This window comes from Alexandromys fortis, unplaced genomic scaffold (genome assembly GCF_014885135.2).
Source record: "Alexandromys fortis isolate MF-2015 unplaced genomic scaffold, M_Fortis_MF-2015_v1.1 scaffold_41, whole genome shotgun sequence".
Taxonomy (NCBI): Eukaryota; Metazoa; Chordata; class Mammalia; order Rodentia; family Cricetidae; genus Alexandromys; species Alexandromys fortis.
Window position 1 is genome coordinate 11,990,251 of NW_026067923.1, and position 20,890 is coordinate 12,011,140.

Below are 20,890 nucleotides of genomic sequence, written 5' to 3' on the forward strand. Positions count from 1 at the left end.
AAGGATGATTCCACTGACAAATAAACGAGCAAATGAGCATGGATGTCAGGATGGCAAGTGTAGGACGGGGGTAATGTACTGCCAGTCAATTCTGCTAACTAGAACTGCATTTCCAAGAAGGTGTCTTTTCCCCCATTGTATGGTTCTGGTTTCAGCTGCACACAGCAGATATTTGCAAGATTTGAAAAGTGGAAGATTTCTACAACATTGTAGGTGCCATTGCCACTTGTGCAAATATCTCCTCTTCTGTCAACTTGCCTCATTGTTAAGGAAGAGTAGCCAGGCCTGCAGTATCTCCAGTTTCTCTGCAGCCAGGGCTAGCTCCTTGGCTATGGGTATCAGCTTCTACACATTGGGTCCCTGGGGTGAGACAGAGTGAGGAAAAGACACAGGCTCCAGTTTTTTCTCATAGGTCACAACTTGTCCAAGCCTCTTACCTCTCTGCAGATGGATTTTCCTCCTATCTGCCTTCATGCTGACTTCCAGTGACTTCACACTCACTACTAGACATTGAGGCAAAAGCCTTCCATAAACCTCCTTAGCAACTCCCCTTCCCAATCCCGGTTTAGTGGCTTTTCTATGAGCCTGTAATCATTCCTCCCTGGCCTTGCCACACAAGCTTCTCCATAAGAAAGCTTGCATTATAATAACAAACCTCTATAGTACATCCTTTTTGCACCACTTTCCGCGATTCTGCTTCTTTAATCCAACTCTCATATTCACTTCGTTTTTCGTTGCTTTATTTAAAAAAATCTCATACAAGTGTTGTGGCTAACCCCACATCTGGCAGTTGTAGAATCTGCATGTCTAGTTATAGCACAGGACTATATTCCATGATCATGTAAGTGTATAGATTAACTTGATGGATGGCAGTTTTTTTAAGTAGGTCAAGTCTTCATATTCAGAGGACATTCTTTTGTAAACATAAGTCCTCTGTATTCTCATCATATAAAAGCATCCTTTGAACCTTGACTTTATTTATTTATGGCATTTATTTTTCTGTTGCTTTAAGTGATGGGATTTCCTTCACTCTTTAACTTTAAAGTTTCTGCCGGTGGTGGTTCCTTTTATGCCAGGCTGGTAAGGCTATAGCGCCCAGTTGTTTGGTACAACACTGATCAACATGTTGTCAACACTTATAATCTGTAGATTGTAAGCAGATTATCCTCATCAAGGTAGCAGGGACTCGTCTATTCTGTTGGAAGGTTTAAGAGCAAAGATTTAGGTTTCCTGAAGAAGCATTAACTCTGTCGAAAGACTCCAAAATGGAAATCCCGCCTGGGTTTTCAGCCCAGCAGTTTTCTCTTAGAGGTTTCAGATCCCAGAATGCAAGACCAACTCTGTCTATCTGCTCCCCAGATCTCTGCTTTGGCAATCTTAAGCCAACCCCTTAAAATCTCTCTTTAACCCCCACCCTTTCTGGTGTTTCTCTGATGAACCCTAATGCCTTCCCAAGAACACTGGAAACAAATGAATCTCTTTTCCCGATGGAAAATGGATGGCTCTGAAGTCAGACCAGAGTATACTATGGCAAGTGACTTAGTTTTGGAAACCGATTGCTTATCTGTAGAAATTGGATTAAATCACTTATGTGACTATAGTGTTGGGTAAGAACACTACATTACAGCACCTGATAGGGTTTTTGGCTCAGGCAGGTACATTGTAATATACAATGATGGAGGAAGATATAATGTCTAGTTGCCTACTAAGGGGTCTTATTATTTAATTAACCAAATACTTGAATGTTATTAAGTGAGGTACTTTACTCAACACAAATTTTCGCCAGTATCGGTTTTGTGTAGACGTACTCAAAAGGTTGTCGTTGTTTGGATGCCTAGTTTTGAAGTCACTGTGATGTCTGAGCTGGCACTGACCCTCATGAGACGCTTCGTCCTGCTGCCGCAGTTCCCCAAGAACCGCAATTACACGTGTGTGCCCCCGTGCCTAACAGATGGAGAGCGCCTATCACCTGAGGTTAGTCCTTGGGACTGACCTAGGAAAGGTTTAGGTCATGTCTGTCTCTATGAGTCTAGCTCCAACTTAATCAACTGTCTGATGACTTTCTGAAGAGTAAATGGACAAAACTATAACTCCAAATGAGATGCAGAACACATCTACTACATGTTAAGGGAATAATTAGGATTTCAAAGACAGTGAGATCAGATGCTGCACAAAAAGCAGCTCAGTTAGTGTTTTACCATCTAGTGAAGACAAACTCCCTAACACAGGAGGGATCGTATCATGTAACAGCAAAGGCCGGGAAAGTAAAAAATACACTGGGGGCACGCTGTTTAAACAGTAAGAGAATACGCCTTTGTTCCTTTATCTGAGAATGTGTACTCTACTTGATTTATATCGTCATCAAACTCGGGCTGGGCACCGTGCTTCGAAAGGCCTGCCACCTTGCCAACAATCATCTCAAATAACTGGGAGACGAGATGCCCTGAGAAATGACCCGAATCCATCTTGCCAGCAGGAGAGAGCTTGTTGAGGCTGATGTATCTGATGCCGAAAACATCTGCACAGTCAGTGCCTGCTGAAAAGCTCTGGCAGTTTGGGACAGAAACTTGGCAAAGAACAAGCAAATTATATCCTCATTTTACCAAAGCAGGTGAAGATCTTTTCCTACATCCTAAGGAGCAAAAAGCTAACCGAGAAGGGACACGTTTGGCTAGAGGAACTTTGGGTCTCCCTGTCCCCTTTGTCTTGTCAATATCGTCATTTCTCAGCTCTTTTCTTGGTGGCAGAATTTCACTTCTTTCTCAGGCTCCGTGTTTCCCCTCCATTCAAAGACCCTCCTCACTCTGGGGTTTTGGGCCCCTCTCTCTGCCCTGCAGGCTCCGATGGCCCGGGGCCTCACCTGCCAAGGCGAGCCTCTGGAGCCTTGCCTCGCTAGGGCATGGACGGTGACGTAGCAGGAGGACCGTGCCCGCGAGGCCTGCTGACGTCACCGTCGCAGCGGTGCCCCGCGAAGCCCTAGAACGGGCATTCCAGGAGGGGAAGCGCGCGGTGCCCCGCCGGGCCGAGCGCGGTGAGGGCACCCGGTGCCTCGGGGCTTTTGGAGGGGGGCAGCCGGACGGAGCCGCGCCCGTCGCGTAGGCCGGACAAACTCCCGGTCCGTGCTCCCGAGGATGCCCCTCGCAACACTCCTGCGCACGCGCCGCGGGTTGCGGGGAGGGAGCTGCGGGGAGGCGGGAGGGGCCGGCCCGGCGCGGGGCGCGGCGTCGAGAGGAGAGGACGCAGGCAGCCTGGTCCCGGCCACCAGCGGGCTCCCGGGCGCTGAGGCGGCGGCGGAGGCGGCGCGGGGCCCGGGGCCTGCGGCGCGGCGTCGTGACGTCACGGTGGCGGCGGCCGTGGTTGGCGCAGGGTCCGCTGCTGCAAAGTGTGAATTACGCCGGGCTCGCGCCGGCGGCGGAGTGGAGTGAGGCTCGGGGGAGGGGAGGGGCAGGGCTCCGGCGGCCGAGCTTGCTCGCTGCTCCGCGCCCCCCGTGGTCCCGGCCCCGGACCGCTCGCTCGCTCGCTCGCTCCCTCGCTGGCGCACCGCGGTGCCCCGGGGAGGCTCGGTTCCCCTTTAAACGCCGCCCGTCCGCTCGGCCCCCGATCGCCCGCTGCAGCCCTTCCCGCCGCCAGCCTCGCGGAGGGCTGGGAGGTGACCGCGATCGTCTGCGCCGCCCGCCCGGCGCGCGCCTCGGTCCCGGGTCCCCGCGGCGCGGCCCCCTCGCAGCGCAGGGGCGGGCGGGCGACCGCGGAGTGGCGGGCGCCGCGCGGAGGCAAGGCGGGCGTGTTCAATGGAAGTATGCTACCAGCTGCCGGTGCTGCCCCTGGACAGGCCGGTCCCCCAGCACGTCCTCAGCCGCCGAGGAGCCATCAGCTTCAGCTCCAGCTCCGCGCTCTTCGGCTGCCCGCATCCCCGGCAGCTCTCGCAGGTAACCGCCGCCCCGGGGCCCGCACCCCGCGGCTCAGCGCTTTTGTCTTCTCTCGGAGGGACTCGGGCCATTGTTCCGGGCTCTGTAGGCTGGTCTGTCCGTCCCTGGATGGACAGACACCCTTTCACCCTGGGCTGGGCTCAGTGTCCCCGGACTCTGCGACCCCCCGCCCGCTGCTAGCCAGTCACGCCCGCGGCCAGCCCCAGCAGTGACTTTGTCCTCCGCTCCTTTCTCCGCATCTCTTTCAAGTTGGGTCCCTGGTCCCTTAGCCGTGACCCCGGGTACACCTGTTCGCCCCCGCCCCCTGGCCCTCCCCCCACACCTGCGCGGCTTCGCGTGCCTGCAGAGCTGCGCTGGTCCCGAGGTTCCCAGAACAATGGGCCTAGATGTCCCATTGTGGTCCTCACCCGAACTGCTTCCTTTTAGCGGGTGGGCCTTAGGTGCCAGGAACTAGTGTGCAAAGTTGATGGTTTCGAATCAGTTTTCTCATTTGTTAAAGGAGGTTTTTAGGAGAGAGACCACTGAACTGAACGTGCACAAAGGACTTTGTTTCCGATGCCCCAACACCAGTTGCTCCTAAGCATTTGTAATTTTTTTTTTCTATGAAGTCTTTGGCTCAACTCCGTAGTTGGGTTAATTTTGGTTGCCAGATTTAGAATTACGAGACAGAAAGAATTTTACTTTGTTTACATATGAACCGGGTGCCCTCATTGCTTGCTACCAGAAGTTGTGTATTTATGAGGTTACTTTGGGGATGGGTACTAGGAAAGTGTACTTAGGGTCTCACACTTGCTAGGTTAGCATTCCAACCGGGAGCCTCAGCCATTTATTTGTTTGTTTATGGCAGAGCCTTTCCAAATTGTCTAGTCTTGCCTTTAACTCATGATCCCCCTGCTTCAGACTTCCAAGTAGCAGGCCTGAGCCATCACGCTGGGTCCCGTGATCATTTTGTACAATAAAATACTCTTATTTTTTTCTCCTACTTTTATGACAGCCTATTTTTTCCCCTCAATTATATTTTAAGTCTCATGAACAAGTTATTTTATAGTTTTATTTATTTATTTTTGGTTCTTAGAGACCAAGCTAGGCTCGAACTCAGAGATCTTCCTGGCTCTGCCTCCCAAGTGCTAGGATTAAAGTGTGCACCACCACTGCCCACCAAGCAAGGTATTTAAAACAAGTAACAAGGACAGCATCTTTTAGAAATTTTGCTTATAGAATTCACTAAATTCTATTTGTTATTTCCTTTTTTAAATTTTTTTTTGTCTGCAAGATAGAGTAAGAGGTTCTATTTGAGTATCCTTTTGAGAAATTCTTCTTTATTTAAAGTCAAAGTCTTACCAGGCGGTGGTGGTGAACACCTTTAATCCCAGCACTTGGGAGGCAGAAACAGGCAGATCTCTGTGAGTTTGAGGCCAGCTTGATCTACAAAGCGAGTTCCAGGACAGCTAGGACTGTTACACAGAGAAACCCCGTATGAGAATAAATAAATAAAGAATTAAATAAAGTCAGACTCTTTCCTGATACAAGGTAGTATGCTAATGAATTNTTGAGGCCAGCTTGATCTACAAAGCGAGTTCCAGGACAGCTAGGACTGTTACACAGAGAAACCCTGTATGAGAATAAATAAATAAAGAATTAAATAAAGTCAGACTCTTTCCTGATACAAGGTAGTATGCTAATGAATTCGGTGCAAAATACTAAGTGGGATTTGAAATAATACTTTTGTTACTTACTTTGAACTGTATTTTTATTATTACATATTTTACAGTACCAGAATTCAGGAGGTAGTAAGGCACTGGTGAGAGGGTTTTTAATAATGGTAATTAAAGGTCTTTAATGGAAGTAACTTTTTCATTTCTCAATACTGTTTGCTTTCCCAGATCAGCAGCATGACCCTCACTTTCAGCTACATATAAGTAGTAAAGGCAGTCAGTCTCCTTATATACAGTTACACAGTATGTGTTGTGTTTCCCTGCTCCCTGAGGAGGAAAGGAATGAGAGGGAGGGTTCCAAGGGACGGGAAACCAGGCTGCTCCCAAGAGTTGTACTCAGTGTCTTAATTAATCCACAAAGACCAATTTAAACTCCATTTTTTTTCTTTGCTCATTCCTAGACTAAGATTGAAATGGGTAACGGAATTTTAAAACTACTATCATGGCAAATAAAGCAAATGCTGTAGAATTATCCTGTTTTTCAAGCTCTTAAAACTTGTAAACAATTTCTAGATCTCCAAGAGAGTATATTGGAACTCCTTAGGTTTGAGACAGAAAATGTTCCTTAATGAGTATTTTTTCCCTGACCAACATTGCTCAGTGTTACAGGGATTATAAATGGACCCAGAGGCTAAGGTGGGTATATTATCCTGACCAAGGCTTTGTGTATCACTTAACTCAGTATTGATACTGAGTACTTTGGGGATACGTGGGGATACGTAATGGAAAAATACAAGGTAGATAATCTTGGAATCCTATTCAAAGCTCTTTAAAACAAGCATTTGATTGAATCACAAGCTTCCATTACCCTTGAATCTTTAGTTCCTAAGTTTAAGGTTACAGAACTTGGCAGAAGTTTAGGTGGTTTTGTAATTTTATTTAAGAGACTTATTATTTTCTTTAGTTAAGTAGAATTTTAATTACAAATTTTTTATTTTAAAATAAATTCAAAACTAGCTATCATTTCAGCTCTTTATTTTTACCACAGTGTTGGAGCCCAACTCATAGTAGGTGATGGATAAATATTTGAATGAGTAAATAGATGAAATTACCTCAGACTGAGCTGAGCATCAATTTTAGATATGAAACCGTGTGAGATCAATGTAAAATAATGGGTCATTTATCCAAAATTTGGTTTCAAACATGTAATTGTAGACTAAAAATGATCCAGACAACTAGCAGGGAAATTTCTAAGCAGGCAGCAAAAGCACTTGCTGCCAGATGGGAAGTCTGACCACCCAAGTTCAGTCCTCTGAACCCACACAAAGGTGGAAGGAAAGAACAGGTCTGCATAGCTGTCCTCTAACCTCTGTATTGGAGCTGTGGTATGGTGCCCCACACCACACCACACCACACACACACACAAAACACAAGACTCGAGCAACTGAGATAGATTTGGACATCATCTATCTCGCAGCCTGTGAGGTTGAGCAGACTTTTCTAAGTAGCAGGACATTTGAAATGGAACTACAAGCAGCTCCAGGCCGTTCACCCTGATAGAAGCCCAAGTTGACAGCTGACATGCCGTAAGTGAGGGATGGGGAAACCATTTTTTCCCAAGCTAGCATGATTTTTAAAACCATTGCAGGCATATTTAGCTTATGGACGTGACTGTTATGAAACAAAGTGATTATTAGTCAAAAAATGCTGCACAAAGTCAGATTTTCCAAGTTTAAAGATTTATGCTGTTTAAAAAAAAAAAAAAAAAAGATTTGTGTGCCGGTCAGTGTTCTGTGCTCAAATAGTAAAGCTTCCTGGAGAAGTCGCCTCTGCATCATGGGACTTCCTTAGGCAGAGGCTTCAACACTGTCTTAAACCAGTCATATGCTACCTTTTCAGACAGCTAATATGAGATTCTTGAGTTATTTGAAAAGTGGGCACAATAGGTAAACCCTGTGTGTTGCCACTTTGAATGCCTGTTGCATAGAGAAGTTTAAACCTTAGTCTTCCAGAACATAGCTCATATTGAAAAGGAATAAGGCATAAACCATGCCATATTCAGCACTGGTGTTTTACAGCTCTATGGCCCAGTAAGTGTGAAAGTCGAGGTAGTGTGTTGAAAGCTGAGGCACTGCTCTTGGGGGGTTTAGTCAGGTTTGGAGGCTGCCCGGGCTCGTTTTATGTCAGCTTGACACAAGCTAGAGTCATTTCGGAAGAGAGAACCTCAATTGGAAAAATGCTCCAACCAGATTGGCCTGCGGGCAGCCTGTGGTGCATCTTTTTGGTTGATGGTAGATGAAGAAGGACCCATCTTACTGCGGGTGGTGCCACCCCTGGGCTGATGGTTCCAGTACCGTAGGAAAGCAGGCTGAGCATGCCAGCGAGCAGCATCTCTCTCCACAGCCTCTACATCCATTCCTGCCTTCATGTTCTGGTCCCACTTCCCTGGATGATGACCCTCAAATCAAGTTGCTCTGATCCTGGTGCTTTATCATAGCAGTAGGAAAAAACTAAGAGAGAGCCATAGGAATCAAATTTTATTTGGGTTAGAAACTTGAGGTTTAATTTTCAAAATATAAAAATACAAGGACTTTTACCGAATCAGTTATTAGAATACAGAATATGAATATAAGCTATTACATACAGTCTCACTGTGTTGTCCCAGCTAGTCTAAAACTCATTGTAGTTCAGGCTGGCCTCAAATCTGCAAGCTTCCTGCCTTTGCCTCCAATCTCATTTAGAATTCTTATGTAGTTTTTTTTTTTTCCTCTTCCTCCTACCTCATGTTTTCAGTTGTTTGACACAAAGTCTCAGGTAGCCAGGCTAATCTTAAACTAATTATATAACTGAAGATTTTTGAACTTCTGTTCCTCCTACTTTTATTTCCCTAGTTCTGGAATTACAGGTATGCAACACTGTGTGAAAAATATTTTTTTAAGATACTATTTCATACAAAGAAAAACCCACACAAACTCTGGCAAATACAGAACACTTACAAGACTCTTGAATTAGAGGTAAGAAAATGTAAAGGATTCACAATTTAAAAAAAATACTTTGATCCTGCTGTCTTGACAGTTTCCTTCCTTTTTTACCTTCTTTATACGGATTGAAAAAAACAAAAAATCTGTAGGGCTATTAGTATATTGGAGTTACCAAGTGTGACACAAACACCTAGGATCCTGGAATAAACGGGTCACCCAATGTAGTTTAGGCCAAGCACTGAAGATTAAGTAGATGTTTCTAGGGGAGAAACTGTGCATTGTGTAGACAGATCTGTTGAGGTCAGGGCTGTTTGTTGGAGTCTGCTGTGATTTTGTACAGTTCTCTGAACTCTGCAGTGTGATGTCACTGTATGATGGTCACTGTGTAGGTTGTGGACAGCTGAAATGGGAGTATGACTAAGGACATGACATGTTAGTTGAGTTTTAATGACATAACTGTAATTAGTGGCTGAGCAGATGCTAAAGAAAGTGTGGATCCTTGCTTACTAGCAGGATGTCAGGTTGATGGATCAGCAGCACATTCTTCAAACGTTGAACGTTTTCTGTCAAGCTTTTGTTTTGGTACATGAAACTCCCTTTAATAGATACTTTCATGTGTGTTAGATAAAGTCTCTGGAATCACTAGCTCATGTCAAAAGGTAAGAACATTGTTTTGGCTTTCTCTACGGGCTCCGCCTTTTCATAGTACCAAGATAAATAAGCACACTGCTGTCATCTCCACTCATCTGTCACCAGACATCATAAATATTTGCTCCTTACTGGCTGAGCTGCATCTGGTTTGTTTTGATTAGAGTAAGCAGGAGTGTGTGCATTCTGAGGTGTTGTTTGAACTATTTGCATTTTTCTGCTGAAATTTCTTTTTTATTTCTTGCAATGTTTTGTAAGTACTCCAAATCCAGCATTGGTTTGTAAGTGTGCATTATGCAAAAATTTTTTAATGTTGCATTTCACAGAGCTGCCCATGAATGCAGATAGGGGATAGCGGGCATGTGGTTTACTGCTGCTTTTGGGGTTGACTCGGGGTTCTGCTTCTAGCCTTTGAACAGAAAGTTTTGATTACTGCTCCATGGCTCCACCTACTGGTAGAGATGGATCTTAATTTTTCAGAAGATAATGACTACTTGGTTTTTTAACTTGATAGCTTGAACTTCTCAGCAAAGCCTACACTACTAAAGTTTCAAATATACCAAAATACTGCTTTGGACCATTAAACGTATTTGTCAAATGGTGCTTAATCAAGAGATACTGTCCTTTCTTCAGTAATAAAATAAAACACTACTGTTCATTTCAGAGTAACATCTACATGTCTAATTCTTTAGCTGATACTTTTAATCTTTATAACTGCTCTCTGTAAAATGAGCAGTACTATTCCCATTCCTGCCCAATAGTAGACAGAGCCCTGACTGTTAAGTTCCTTGGTGGAGGCATCTTTATTCCAACTGCCTTCCTCCTGCTCATTTCAGTTACGGCAGTATGTGGACTAGAGTCAGAATTGTAGGTTCATGGATTATGGATTTTGATGGCCTATGAATATGAGTAAAGAAAATTAATCTGACACAATTTGGTCTCTATTTGAGGAGATAACCTTCACTCGGGGCTTTTCAGAGCATATTGGAAGTATTTCATCCCAGGAGCCAAGTTCCGAGACAGCTAAATCATGCTGTCAGACAGTGACCCAGGCTAGTGAGAGATTGGAAACCACTTTGTCTGATGGGGTCTCTGATTCGAGATGCTTTATTTGGAGGGATAAGGACACAGGCTTCATCCAGGAGGAGTCGAGTTGGAGGTGTACGCAGCTGTGCGTGTCGGCAGAGCACTGCTGTGTTCTCACATCAGAGGTCTGCCTTGTGAATGAGAGAAGGGAGAGAGACAGGTCTGGACTTGTCCTGCATTCCCGCTTGTTGTATCCTGTTCGCATTTTGTGTCAAATAGAGAAAACATAAGCTTCAAGTTGTCATTCATCAAGGTGACACAACTGGTCTTGAACTCCAGGTCTTTGAGACTTAAGTCTCTGCATTCTCTTTTGCTTTGTTTTAACACACGTGAAAGCATGTGTCTCAGTTACGTTTCTGTTGCTGTGAAGAGACACCATGACCAAGGTAACTTACAGAAGAAAGCATTTAATTGGGGGGTTGGTAACAGTGTCAGAGAGTAAGCTCTGATCATCATGGCAGGACGCATGGCAGCAAACAGGCGGACAGGCATGACATTAGAGCAGTAGCTGAGAACTTACGCCCTGATCTACAGGCAGAGAGACTGGGCCTGGCCTGCCCCTGTGGCATACCTCCTTCAAAAAGCCATACCCCCTAATCCTCCCCAAACAATTCATCACCTGAGAAACAGACTTTCAGATATATATAAGCCTATGGGGCCCATCCTCATCCAAACTACCACAGTTTACTGAGTATGGATGGACCAACAGCTGGAAAAGAGGGATTTTTGTAATCGGAGATTGCTCCTTCGTTTCCAGGTGCCCAGACCTGAATAATCACACAGAAATTATATTAGTTACAACACTGGCCAATAGTTCATGTGTTTTCCTAGTTAACTCTATATCCCAAATTAACCCATTTCTGTTAATCTGTGTATCGCCTCAAGGCTGTGGCTTACGCGGTAAGGTTCTGGCTCTGGCATCTGTCTTCTTTGGCAGCTACATGGCCGCCTACTCTCTCTATATATTTCTTCTAGTCGGGCTATAGAAGCAGGTTCTTCATTAGCCAATGGTAAACATATTCATAGTATACAGAGTGGAATCCCACATCATCTCCCCTTTTCTGTCTAAATAAAAAGGAAAGTTTTAATTTTAACATAGTAAAATGTTACAAACAAATGTAACAAAACAGGTTCAAGCAAGAATTGCAGTTACAATATTTAGTCTATTTGAATCTGGCAAAATTAAAGAAAATATACTATCATCTATTTTATCTTTGTGAGTCTAAAGTTTCATATCTAATTTATCTTTTATCATGACTAAGGAAAACTATAGCTATCTGTCTTCAACTCTTCAAAGACCCCAGAAGGATATGATATGACCTAAGTAAACAGAAAGTGCATTGTAAGCAACTTCCGAAACTCTAGAATTGACAGAGACATCTCACTGCTTGGATAGTCACCCAAAGTTCTTCTTTAACATTGGGGCATCCATATTTAGCCTATAGAACCATAGAAATTTGAAAGACTGCTTTTGCCTATATTGGCAGTTTGTCAGTCACTTTCTTCTGCATCTGCAGAATTTCTGGCAGATTCTTTCATGAAGCAAGAATCTTGAATGACCGTCTTGCCTTCTTTAGGCAATTCAGCAGTCATTTTTCTGTGGGTCCTACATGTCCAGTTTAAACAGCATAATATCAAGCAGTTTCTTGCCCAAATGGCTATCAAACTCCATAAGGAGACTCTTCAATGCCCATCTTCCTCTTGAAGTAATTGGTGCTGCCAGGAACAGACATGTCTCACTGTTGAGAAAAGTATAAGTTCTTAAAACATTTTAAATGCCATATTTTCAGGGAACCCTGACTGTTCTTCGGGCTGATGAGGGAGGGGGAGTTGATTGGGGAAGGGGGAGGGAAATGGGAGGCGGTGGCGGGGAAGAAGCAGAAATCTTTAATAAATAAATAAATAAATAAATAAAAATAAATGCCATATTTTTCAGGTCTTTGAAGTGATGAAGATTATCTATCTAATTGAAATCTCTCTATATATATATCTAGAAAACCTAACTTGACTAAAAGTTTGATTATTATAGATGACTGTCTATTAATGTATAATTTTAAATAAGATGTGTAGACATAATACCTTAATCAAGATCAGAAATACATATACACAGTGTAGCAAATCTACCTTAAATTTGTATCAATAGGCCAAGATCCATACCAGTGCAAAGTATTCATCTCTATATCATATCCCCTTATTTATTTATTTATTTATTTATTGTTTAGAAATTGACTGTGACCATTATTATAGCCAACTTTTTTTAAATGAAAATAAACATTTATAAACAATTGGGAATTTGGGTGTAGTTTTCTCCAAACTGTTTCCTGCTGCTTGTTGGGCGAAGTATTTTTAGGGTTTATGGACACCTATTGTGGGGGGGGGTCTTGTTCCATTAAACCACATTTGCCTAGAAGAATCCATAGGTTCTCATCTTCTGTGGAAACAAAAGCAGACCTTTTTTCCCAAAGTAACATATCCTTGGACTCAAATTTTAAAGTCAAGATACCTTTATGTTGGTTTAACTTAGCAGCCTCCAGAACCAAATGACTCTCTGCAGTCAAAAAATTCAGAGAAAACACAATAATATACATAATCCTGACCCTCTGTGTATATTCTATCTTTATGTGGTTTTTCTTTACTCCTTTAATATATGACTGTCTGTACTCTTTTATATTGCTTTTGCTATAAATAAAGCATTAAAGACTTTGTTTTATTTTTTAAAAACTATTAATTTCTTTTTACAACTGTCTGTACTTTTTCTTTTCTCTCCCAAGCCTACATACAATTTTTAAAATATACTCTGTCTAGTTTAGAAGTCTTTTATGTCTGAGTCTACCCTATTGTATATTTGTAATAATTTTCTGACCAGGAGTACCCTTTATTTTATGCTAAGTGGGTGTGGCCAGGACTAAGGCTGCTTTGTCTTTGGCTCTGCCCAGTTCAACATGGTAGAAGTATGTTCACCGCCAGCTCTGTGAGCCATGCTCACCACCCCAACTCCAAGAACACAGCGGATCTGTGTTGCCATTAAGCAAGTTGTAGTATTCTGCTCACAGACCCCAGTGCTCTGCAGCCAGACCTCTTGAAAAGGCCAAAGCCATTCATGCCAGCATGAACCAGGAAGCTGGCTCTTAAAGAAGCTGTGTCTCTGCTGGTGGCCAGCAAACAGAGCCCACCCAAGAAAATGCTGCTACTAAGACGCCGTGCTTAACTCTGTTCTTTTGTGTCTAGACTTCAGGTTTTATGTGGATGTAGTTGGCCCATGCTGGTGCCATCTGTAACCAGAGGCTGCTCGTTTGTTTCCTGGCCACCCAGACCTAAATAATCACACAGAAATTATATTAATTACAATACTGTTTGGCCAGTAGCTCAGGCATTTTCCTAGCTAGCTCGTATATCTTAAATTATCCCATTTCTATTAATCTGTTCATTGTGGTGAGACTGTGGCTTACCCGGTAAGGTTCCAACTCCAGCATCTGACTCCTTTGGCAGCTACATGGTGTCTCTGACTCCACCTTCTCTATCTATCTATCTATCTATCTATCTATCTATCTATCTATCTATCTATCTTTTCTATCTTTTCCAGCCTGGCTATATTCTGCCTGCTATAGGATGAAGCAGCTTCTTCATTAACCATTGGTAATAAAACATATTCATAGCAGACAGAGGGGAATCTCACATCAGATCTTAACAGAACACTATAATAAATGTTAGTTACTGTAATTGGTACGTCTGATACAGGAGCCAGCAGAGCTTGGAGACTAGCCTATCTGAAGCATCGCACTGAACTTTAAAAGGACTGTCCCATTCCAACTTCTTCACTCTTAAGCTGTTTTTTTTTTTAATAAATTGAAAGTTATATTTATGGAATAGTACCAAAGTTTACTCTATTGTGTGTTTCTTCAGAGTGACAATTGAACTAAATAAATGCTTAGAAAATTAATGCTATTACTTGAGAATTTACTTTTAGGACTCTATCCTGAGTTACTAGAATTAGAAATGTTGATAAAGATTAATTGTCAAGGATATTTATCCCATTATTTGCTGTTGTGAAAAATTAGGAGCAACAAATAATGTCTAAATGGCTAAGTGCAGTTTCTTGTTATGGAATATGGTAATTAAATTATTTCTGTGTTATGCAGCTACTTAAATGCTTTGAAGAGCTTAAAGTATAATAACTTTGATCACATACAGTGAAATACATTTATTATTTTATTTTTATAATGTATGTTTACTAAGATGAATTTAAGAATATTTAATTGTGTGAGTAGAATGCTTAGAACATAATTAAGTGAAGAAAATTTGGTATATCCTAGATTTTTAATTTAACTACAAAAAAAGCCTCAATATATATAAGTATACACACAAACACACACACACACACATACACTCGTAAAAAGAAAGAGCTGGCGCTCTCCAGATGTTAACACTGTCTCAGGTTGATGAAATTGAAGTCATTTCTGGTTTTCATTCAGACGGTTTCCATGATCAGTTTGTATTACTAGTTTGTGTTAACAGAACTCTTCCTTTCAAATCAGTATTTAGGAATGAAAGAGCGAAGCCAACTGCATTGGGGTGAGACTGCTGCAGATAGAGGGGCTGCCTCCTTAGGGTGATGGAGGCAGTGGCTTGAAAGGTGATTGAGCATCACAGTGCTCTTGGGAGCTGCTCCTCTGCCACCTCTGGACTCACCGGTTCATAGTTTTGGATAGCCCAGGTTCCACAGGTCTGCTTGCCTAGCTCTGCTTCTCCGTTAGGAACAGTTTCGTCCTGTGGGGAGGGGACGGGAAACAACATGGAATTATTGTTGGAGGAACTGTCTGATCACAGCTGGTGAGACGGGCTTTAAAATGGCACTGGTGGAAAGGGGTGGACGGGGCAGTTAGGAGTTAGGCCCTGAGAGCCAGTCACCTTTGTGAGGTCAGACATTCCTACTTGTTAAATTTGGGAGAGCCTGTGGATTACAAGGCAAGTAACAGAGATCCTGGTGGGAAGAAGCAGACAAACAAGCTTTTCCCTTTTCCTCCTTTCCTCCCTGTCTTCCTGCATTTCATCTGGTGAGGGAAACCAGGACCTCTCACGTGCCAGCAAGCGCTCTGCCCCTGAGCTACATCCCTTGCTTCCGCTCTGACCCTGCTCCTGCATTTTCCTGCATTTGGGGAATAGGTTAGGCATCAGGCCAGTGCAGGCAGCAGGAGGCAGGCCAGGCCTCATGGGAGCTGAGACCCTTACTGCTCAGACTCCTCTGAGGAGCGTCCTCCAGGCTTAGGTGTTTGTGAGTTATAAAATGTTTGGTTTGTTACTTAATTAAAATGTGTCTTGTTAAAGTTTATGTGTAACAGTTCAACATCCTGCACCCATTAAAAACACGTGAGCAACTCACGCCTTCGTCAGTTTCTGTTTCCTCTCCCTCTGGCCTGTTTGTCTCTAATGTTATTCTCCCCGTGTAGACCTGTAGACTTGAACACGTTTCTGTCCCTCATCCTATCATACTTCTCAGCAAATGAAGCCAGTAAACTTCTCACAAACTCAGTGTATGGCAATAAAAAGTGCTTGAGCTTTGCCAGTCACCGAGTTCTGATCCTAGGACACAGTTATGATATAAAAATGCTGAATTTGCCTGATGTGGCGTCACCCACCTGTAGTCCCTGCCTTCCGAGATTCAAGGCTCTGAGCTGCACAGTGAGTTTGAGGCTAGCCTGGGTGGAGACTGCAGATAAAACCAGGGCTCCGCCCACCTAGCATTTACCAGTGTCTCATGGCTGGTCGTAGAAAATAGAGATCTGTGAATCCCAAAACTTTTAAGGAGTATTAGAGCTTTGCCAGACATTCATTTTCAGTGATACGGATGGTTTTGATTTCATTGTTATTTTGTCTCTCCATTTATAGTAATCGCTATTGATTCTGTTCCCTTTTTACCTTAATATTGAAAGTTTTTTTTTAGGTTTTCATTATAACAAAATACCAGAGATAAGTAACTTACAAAGGGGCAAGGCTTATTTTGGTTCCTATTTTATACATTTCAGTTCATGGTCAGTGGCTGTGATGCCTTGAGCCTGTGGTGAGGCATCACGCCATGTTGAGGGCCCATATTACAATAAAACCTCCTCTTTAGGCCAGGAAGTTATCAGGAGAAGAAGCCAGGGTCCCACTGTTCCCCTTTAAGGGCACACTGCCACCGACCTGAGTGCCCCTAAGAGTGCCCTGCTGGGAATCAGTCCTTCATTACCTGGAACTTGAGAGACACATCAGATCCAGCTGTGGCTTTTTTTTTTTTTTTTTTTTTTTGAGACAAGGTTTCTTTGTGCAGTCCTGGAACTCAAATTCAGATCCACCTGCATCTGCCTCTGCCTCTCAAATGCTGGGATTAAAGGCATGTATCTCCACAACCTGATCTGAAACCTAATTTTAAAGTTCATTAGATTGGGGCTGAAGAGGTGGCTCAGTGGTTAAGAGTACTCGCTGGTCCTACAAATGACCCAGTTTCAGTTCTTAGCACCCATATGGCAACTCTCGGCTGTTTTAACTGCAGTTCCAGGGGATCTGATGCCCTCTGTGGCTTCCGTGGACACGTCATACACATGGTGCACACATACAGGCTTTCGCATGCATGCATACTCACGTGTCAGAATACTCATGCACATAAAAAGTAAACGCATCTTTTAAGAGAATTGGTGGCCCATAAGTATGCCATATTTTAATAGTACTACTTACTGTTCTGAGTTACATGCAATACAGTGTTCCTCTCCAAACCATTTTAATGCTTTGTCAGCTAGCAAGTTTTCATAGAATTAATGACTTAGAGAAAAGATTTGATAACCTTTTGTTTAGTCTTAACTTTTTTCTGCCATGAATATTTTGAAATACTCTTCTGGTTCCTCAAACCTCGTTAGACAAACCCTAAGGCAGTATTCTATATTAACTTCTCAAACAGTGAGTGTTAAGGTTTCTCATTTTCGGGGCTGGAGAGATAAGATGGCTCAGTAGCTATCTGGCTCTGAGCACCCAAGTCTGGCCACTTACAGACACCTTTCTACTCCAGCTCCAAGTGATCGCAGTACTCTTCTGACCTGTGAATACCGGTACATACATGTGCATACACAGACACATTGTGGAGGTTTGAAAGAAAATGGCCTGGAGTGGCACTATTAGGAGGTGTTCCCTTGTTGGAGGAAGTGTGTCACTGTGGGGGCGGGCTTTGAGGTCTCCTGCTCAAGTCACGCCCAGTGTGGCTCACAGTCTCCTACTGTTGCCCATGAATAAAGATGTAGAACCTGCAGCTCCTTCTCGACCTCCTTCTGCCTGCATGTCACCATGAAGACAATGAATGGACTAAACCTCTGAAACTCTAAGCTAGCCCAATTAAATGTTTTTCTTCATAAGGTTATGGTCATGATGTGTCTTCACAGGAATAGAATCCCTGACTAAGACAGTAGTTGGTTTCAGAGACTGGGGTATGCTGTGACAGGCCTGATCGTGTTTTGTTTGGAAGAATATGGACTTTGGAACTGTGGATTAGAAAAACAGTTGAACACTTTAAGTGCTGATTAATGGGTCATCCTAATAGGAACTTGGAAGACAGTAGTGCCGAGGGTGATGTGAACTGTGGGGGCCTGGCTCAAGAGGTTCCAGAGGAGAAGAAGTTTAGTATTTTAGTAAATGAGTAATTAGTAATTTAGGATTTAGTAATTTAGTATTTTATTAAAATTTTAGAATTTTAGTTGCCTAGAGACTATTATTGTGATATTTTGGTGAAGAATGTGGCGGCTTTTTGCCGTTGTCCAAAAATTCTGCCTGAGGCTAAAGTGAAGAGTGGCTTAATTCCTTTGATAGAGGAAATCTCAAAACAACCTAGTCTAGACTCTGTCATGTGGTTATTAGTGTTAACTCTTATATAGATTTATAATGAAAAGGAGCAAGCTGAGCAAGGAAAAACACAAAATATGCAGATTGAGAAAGAGGGCACCAGGAAGTGGAATGGAGCCAAATCCTGTGTTCAAGGAGACAAACAGAGTAAAAAATGGAATAAAGGAATGTGACCTCAGGGCAAGACCCAACCGGGTAAGCTTCCAGCTTGTAAAAAGGAATAAAAGAAGATAAAAAGGAATTAAAGAAAAGCTTAGGGCCAGATGTGATGGGGTACCCCTTTAATCTCAGTACACCAGATGTGATGGGGTACCCCTTTAATCTCAGTACACCAGATGTGATGGGGTACCCCTTTAATCTCAGTACACCCAGAGGCTGGCAGGTACCTTGAGTTTGAGACCAACCTGGTCTACAGGGCAGGTTCCAGGACAGACAAGCTGAGGAAAAACATCAAAAACAGAAAGTTGGTGAAGAGGTAATTGAACAAGGGGCCATGTTCAGCTGCAAAGAGCAGCAATACTTGTCAGCTTCGGCCAGATGGTTCTGGCTTTAGAGTCAAAGATAGAAAGGGGTTATGGACCACAGGAATGCACATAGTATTCATACATGCCCACGGGTAAACACTCATTGACATGTTTTTTTTTAAATAAATCTTAAAATAATGATGGAAAAAGAAAGAAAGAGAGAGAGAGAGAGGGAGAGAGAGAGAGAGAGAGAGAGAGAGAGAGAGAGAGAGAGAGAGAGAGAGAGAGAGAGAGAGAGANGAAAGAAAGAAAGAAAGAAAGAAAGAAAGAAAGAAAGAAAGAAAGAAAGAAAGAAAGAGGTTATGGAATCTCCCGCTGGGGCTAAGGAAGGTTGCTGGGGCCACTCATGTGTCAGGGGTTTCCCGGACGGAGGCCCAGAGAGGCCATTGTGTGAAGCTGCGAAGGTGAAGCGTGGAAAATGTTGGAAATGCCAGAGCCATGGGACACCTGCCAAGTAAAGCTGCTAAGAGCAGAACCAGCTCAGGAGAGAGAAGTGTGTTGCAGTCACCAAAGCTGCAAGGAGCTGGAGATCTGACGAGCATTTTGACTTCGACATGGAGATGCGGAGTTGAGTTTGCCCAGCTGAGTTTCAGTCTTGCTTTGCTCTAGTTTCCTTACTTTATCCCATTCCCTTTGGGAGTGGTGATGCATATCCTATGCCGTTGTGTGCTGGAAGTATGGGACCTGCTTTCTCATTTCGGTTTTCAGGGGATTACAGTTAAGAAATTGCTATGAGTCTTAGGAGAAACTTTGAACTTTGGACTTTTAAACAAGTTTGAAACTGTTAGAGACTATGGGGGGGGGCGAAGTTTTACTAAATGTGTTTTGCATTATGGTATGACTACAAGCTTATGGGAGCCAGGGAGTGGAACATGGTGGTTTGAAAGAAAATAGCCCCCTTAGGCACATTGGGAGTGGCACTATTAGGAAGTATAACCTTATTGGAAGTGTGTCACTGTGGGGGAGGACTTTGAGGTCTCATATGCTCTAGCTGTACCTAGTGTGGCTCGTAGTATTCTTCTGTTGCCTGTGGATCAAGATGAAGAACTAAGATGGAGAACTCTCAGTTCCTTCCCCAATGCCATGTCTGTCTGTCTGCATTCTGCCATGACAATAATGGACTAAACCTCTGAAAGTGTAAGCTATCCCCAATTTAATGTTTTTCTTTATAACAGTTGCCATGGCTAGTGTCTCTTCACATCAATAAAAACCCTAAGACACAAACACTCATGCACACACAGTAATCTTATTAAGGTTACTTTAAGGAGAGGAAAGAGTGGAAAGTGATAGGAAGTGTAAGCAAAGAAAAAGCAGCCTGCCATGTCAGCAAAATGATTGTAGAAAATTGTATGGCTAATGGCATGGCAAGTTGGCCTGGTGGCTAAGGGTACTCACCACCAAGTCTAACAACCTGAGTGTGATCCCAGAATTCACATGGTGGACAGAGAAAGCAGATTTCAAGTTGTCCTTTGATGTGGGGTGTCCCTTCATATGCTGTGATATGTCTTGTTTCTCTTGGTTAATAAAGAACCTTTTTTGGTCAATAGTCAGGCAGAATAGAGCCAGGCAGGAAATCCAACCAGAAAGACAGGGAGAGAGAAGGAGGATTCAGGGAGATGCCAGCAGCCACGAGAGAAGCAAGATGTAATATAACAAACCATGAGCCTCGTGGTAAAATTCAGAATAATAGAATTGGGTTGGTTTAAGTTGTAAGAGCTAGTTAATAATAAGCCTGAGCTAATAGGCCAAGCAGTTTGTAATTAATATTAAGCCTCAGAGTGGTTATTCGTGAACTGGCAGGTGGGAAACCTCCAGTTACAAATGGCACCCAGTATGGGGAATAGTTTTAAAAGACAGGAACTGGGGGAATGGGAGAGAAACCTCCAGTTACAGTCCATTAGCCTTCACATATGCAAGTATGTGCACACACAAAAACACACAAAATAAATAATAAATCCCAAAGAAAATCATATAGGCATCCTCCTGAATATTAAACTTCATCAGGCGATGAAAGGAGACAGAGACAGAGACCCACATTGGAGCACCGGACTGAAATCTCAAGGTCCAAATCAGGAGCAGAAGGAGAGAGAGCACAAGCAAGGAACTCAGGACCGCGAGGGGTGCACCCATACACTGAGAGAATGGGGATGTTCTATCAGGAACTCACCAAGGCCAGCTGGCCTGGGTCTGAAAAAGCCTGGGTCAAA

The 20,890-nt window shown here is 43.3% G+C and overlaps 1 protein-coding gene across 2 annotated transcripts in view; it reads left to right on the forward strand.

Moving 5' to 3' along the window:
• The first annotated feature begins 3,644 nt into the window (after positions 1-3,644).
• Positions 3,645-20,890, forward strand: part of Pde7a (phosphodiesterase 7A) — a 91,588-nt gene continuing 74,342 nt past the window's right edge. For both annotated transcript variants that reach the window (XM_050142081.1, XM_050142082.1), the window contains exon 1: positions 3,645-3,926. In XM_050142081.1, the coding sequence (XP_049998038.1) occupies positions 3,789-3,926 (138 nt within the window). In that variant the 5' untranslated portion in view covers positions 3,645-3,788. The remainder of the gene's footprint in view (positions 3,927-20,890) is intronic.